The 4473-nt window shown below is 33.0% G+C and overlaps 1 protein-coding gene across 1 annotated transcript; it reads right to left on the reverse strand.

The window, feature by feature from the left end:
• Positions 1-1021: 1021 nt before the first annotated feature.
• LOC138904296 (zinc finger BED domain-containing protein RICESLEEPER 2-like) lies at positions 1022-2276 on the reverse strand. Its single transcript, XM_070192798.1, has 2 exons — positions 2159-2276; positions 1022-1818 (listed from the first exon to the last, which is right to left on the reverse strand). Exons 1-2 carry the CDS (start codon positions 2274-2276, stop codon positions 1022-1024), a joined length of 915 nt encoding a protein of 304 aa, XP_070048899.1.
• Positions 2277-4473: the final 2197 nt, after the last annotated feature.

Below are 4473 nucleotides of genomic sequence, written 5' to 3' on the forward strand. Positions count from 1 at the left end.
TCTATGACGTATTATTTATACCAGTCCAGGAGCATGAGAATCTTAATTCATTTATCATATACATGTGTACTTACTTGATTGCTCCTGTATGATATGCTTGGACTAGAGGCCTGTGACTAGGGGTGTACGTGAGGCAATTTGGTTCAATTTTTTATTAAACCAAAATCAAACCAATTATGTCGGTTTACTAAATTTATAATCAAATCAAACCAACATAAACTCTGTTTTTTGGATTTCGGTTTTTGTCGATTTCTTCGGTTTCCTCGGTGTTTCGGTTTATTTTTGGTTTTTCTTTTTAGTTATATTATGCTTGAAAAAAAAAATCAAATAATCATCAATTGTCCGCATGATTACTATTCATTAAAATAATATATGAAGAATAGCAATTGTTCGTATGAATCATAATTTCAAGACCTTCCATAATAGAAAATGACAACAAACATGTGATAAACCAAAGCTACAACCCAACTTGTAGTTCCACAAAAAATATTAAGTTAATTAAAGTTGGACAAGACAAAAGATAAAAAAAAAAAAAAGCAACGAGCAACCAAGCACCATGAATAGGTTGACATTATTTTGTTTAACTAAAGTTCTGAACTAATCAATACTCAAATGGTCACCTGGACATTCTGGGGAAAAAAACAGTTACATGTTAAACAATATAAAGATAGAATCAAATTCATTACGAATTAAATATATAAAATTACCTTCTTCAACTTGCTCAATTTTTTTAATTTCTTCTAGATAATCTTGAAGCTTGCATTCCTTAGGTGACTTTATCCATTGTTGAGTACAAATAAGAGCTTCTACCATCTTTGGTGATAAAGAACTTCGGTAAGAATCGAGAATTCGACCACATGTACTGAAAGCTGACTCAGATGTAATAGTAGAAATAGAAATTGAAAGAACATCCCTTGCCATTTTTGAAAGAATTGGATATTTACTAGATGAAGCTTTCCACCAAACCAAGATATTTAAATCCTTGGTCTTCTCCACATTATCCGTCAAGCATTTCTCAAGCTCAGATTTTTTTTTCAACATCTCCCTCATCTTCCAAATATTTCTCCCAGCGAAATAGCAAAATATCACCAACTTCAGTCACCATACTAGTTTCACCTCCAGAATTGTCATTAGAAGATTCAGAGAAAGAATTATTGTAATGATCATACAAATGAGTCAAAGCACCTGTCACCTGATCTGATTTCAATTTTCTCACCAAAGGATTATATGATATACTAAGAATGAAGTTCACATACTTCATCTTATATCTGGGATCCAGCACAACAACAATGAACAATAACATGTTCAAATTCTCAAACATACCCCAGTATTTATCAAACTTTCCTTTCATCTTGTTAGCCATATCAATCAAAATAAGATCTTCACTATAAGAATACTTTATAATAGCATTTCGAACATTAAAAAATTCATGGAAGAATGCATTCGAAATAACATATAAGCTTCCTGAAAATTTTAAAGTGGTCTGGTAAAAAATATTAAGGAACATGATAAAAGCTTTCACAATCTTCCAATCATCAGCAGATGTATGTCCTTTTGTTACCTCTCGACAATACTTTTGATACTTATGGTCATCAACGTACATTCTTGTAAAGGCCTTTTCAAATTTCACAGCTGTATCTAACATTATATATGTAGAGTTCCACCTAGTCTCAACATCAAGACTCAAAAGACCATGATTGTCTATCTTAACTTTCTCAACATGTGACTTGAAAGAATCAAACCTTGAAGAGGAAGACTTGACATATTTTACCGCATTTCTAATACGAGAAATGGACTCAATTTGTTCATCTAACCCATCTTTTACAATCAAGTTCAAAATATGTGCATTACATCTAACATGTAAAAACTCCTTTCCCAATATTACTCCTTTTCAGTCATCAATATGTGCCTTCAAATGCTTAATAGAAGAATTATTCGCACTTGCATTATCTAGCATCACCGTAAATAAGTTCTCAATACCCCACTCTAACACACAAGCTTCAATACCCTTAGCAATATTCTCTCCCTTGTGATCTGGTGTTTGGAAAAAGTTAAGTATCTTCTTTTGTATATTCCATTTATCATCAATCCAATGGAAGGTGACAACCATATAAGTAAAAGTTTGGAGTGAAGACCATATATCACTAGTAAGACATACATGTAGGTTCTTGATAAGTGTTTTTCAGTTTTTCTTTCTCCTCTTGATAAATCTTCAAACAATCTCTAGCCACAGTTACACGAGAAGGTAATTCAAAATTAGGCAAAGCCTTAGCCATTAACTTTTTAAATCCTTCTCCCTCAACAACTTAAATGGATGCTCGTCAATAATAACAAATTAGGCAGTTGCCCTCCTAATATCCTCTACATTATACACCACCCTTCCAATAGAACTTTTACCAGTTTCTTGTCCCCCTTCTTGGATAGGTGTAAGTTTCAATGTAGATTGCTTCCTATCAACAAATCTAAAGGGAGATTTAAGACACATCAAATTTAAATGATTCCACAAAATAGAAGTTCCATTAGTCTTGGTCTCGGAAGTAAAGTGTTTTACATAATAATTGCATTTTGCTCTACGTTTGCCTCCTTTATCAATAAATTTTTTAAAGTGATTCCAATTATCAGATGTTTCTCTTCTAGTATTACTAGGCTTAGAATCGGGATCTGAAGGATTTGTTCTTTTTTACTTTTTAGGAGGAGTGCGTGTATGAGGAGTGTTTTTACCTTTCTTTTGAGGTGCCACTGACACAATCAGAGGATCATTGACAATCATCTCCACATCTATTTCATTGGTAGTTTCCATCTAGAAAGAGAGTCTCTAAACATAATAAAACATTCGAATTACTTACTGAAATTTAAAGAAAAATAAATGAGAAAAAAGAGAAGTTCGGAAGCTTCTCAAATCCAGGTTACTTCTTAGAGAACCTTTAACATTAAGCAGTGATTTCATCACAAATGTAAGTACAATATTGGAGTGAAAGAACACAACTCGTAACATCAAATTTCAGGACCAACAATCTAAGATAACAATTATACCTAAATTTAAAAGGACAAAATAACATAACTGATTTAATCAAATACTTTAGCTTACCAAATTGTATTGGAGCGGTAAGACTAATATGTAATTACAAACTTGAACAGTGGCTCGAAATTGCAAAGAAGGAAGCTCGTCGTGAAGTGGATGGAAGGGTTTTCACTATTTGGGGTTCTTTGACTTTGGAGTTGGAAGATAGGAAAGATACAGAAGAATGAAGACAAGGAATAACCTATTTTATTGTCTTTTCTTATTGGGTTTTAGTTTGGGCTTCAAATTTAGGTTGTGTAGTTAGAATCTATTAAGTGGATAGTGAATTTACAAGCCCCCAAATAAATAATATCTCAAGACATTGAAAATTATAAAATAATTTAGAAAATACTTACAAATGAGATTTTAATGATTATTTTTATGTATAATATATATATATATATATATATATATATATATATATATATATATATATATATATATATATATATATTATGTCGGTTTGGTTTAGATTCGGTTTAACTTTTTTTTTGGTTAATACCAAACCAAACCAAGAGTGATCGATTTTTTATTTTCCAACACCAAACCACAAGTCGATTGTTTTCTTCGGTTTGACTTGGTTCGTCGGTTTGGTTTGGCTTGACGGTTTAGCTTGTACACCCTTACCTGTTACCATGCCAGGCGGATTATATTATTGGCACGTGAGTTATACGTGCGGATTCATATACTGATATTATTGGTACGTGAGTTGTCCGTGCGGGTCCAGATATTGATACTATAGGACGTGAGTTGTCCCTGCGAGTGATGTTAATGTGAGCTCTACAAGAGATGGTTGTTGCTAATAAATTCGTGTGTCTTGGTTCTACTATATATAATGAGCTTATAGCATTGCATTTGTTATGGTGCTTGTTGAACTTACAATACGGTTCTCTACTTTGAGACATCTTCCATTTTGGGTACAAGGTTACGCAGTTATGGCTTGAGTTGTATTGGTGTGGCATGTCAGTGGGATAGTTGTGTTTAATAATATATGGTCATTGGACCTAGAATGGGTACTACCAGATTTTGATTACGGTATATTGGGAGGATAATATTGAAAGTCGGCTTAGAAAGTGATTTTGGTTCTGGTTGGGGGGGGGAGGGAAGTGCTCCATGACTTGTAGATCTGATAAGATGTTAGAAGATTTCGCGTATTTCTTTCATTATCAGCAGTGTACGAAAGTTTTAGAACGAGATTTTGTTTGATATGGGGTTTAATATTATTACCGGGCTACTTTGGAGTAATTAATGTGATAAAAATGGTGCTGCGAGCATGCGAGTTATGTAGTATGTTAAGTGATTATATCTGGGGATATGGTTATGGATTAATACATCCCGTTAAAACTCATACAACGTATTGATGTGAGATTCAGGTCTTGAAAAGAAATACGGAATGTTGGAAATTGAATTGC

The sequence above is a fragment of the Nicotiana tomentosiformis genome, chromosome 1, assembly GCF_000390325.3.
Source record: "Nicotiana tomentosiformis chromosome 1, ASM39032v3, whole genome shotgun sequence".
Classification (NCBI taxonomy): Eukaryota; Viridiplantae; Streptophyta; class Magnoliopsida; order Solanales; family Solanaceae; genus Nicotiana; species Nicotiana tomentosiformis.

Bases quoted from the DNA above. Each gene is read 5' to 3' on its own strand.
- LOC138904296 (XM_070192798.1), bottom strand. From the start codon at position 2,276: ATGGCTAAGGCTTTGCCTAATTTTGAATTACCTTCTCGTGTAACTGTG. The intron at 1,819-2,158 runs GTATGTCTTACT...TGATTGTAAAAG, and splicing joins CACTTATCAAGAACCTACAT to ATGGGTTAGATGAACAAATT.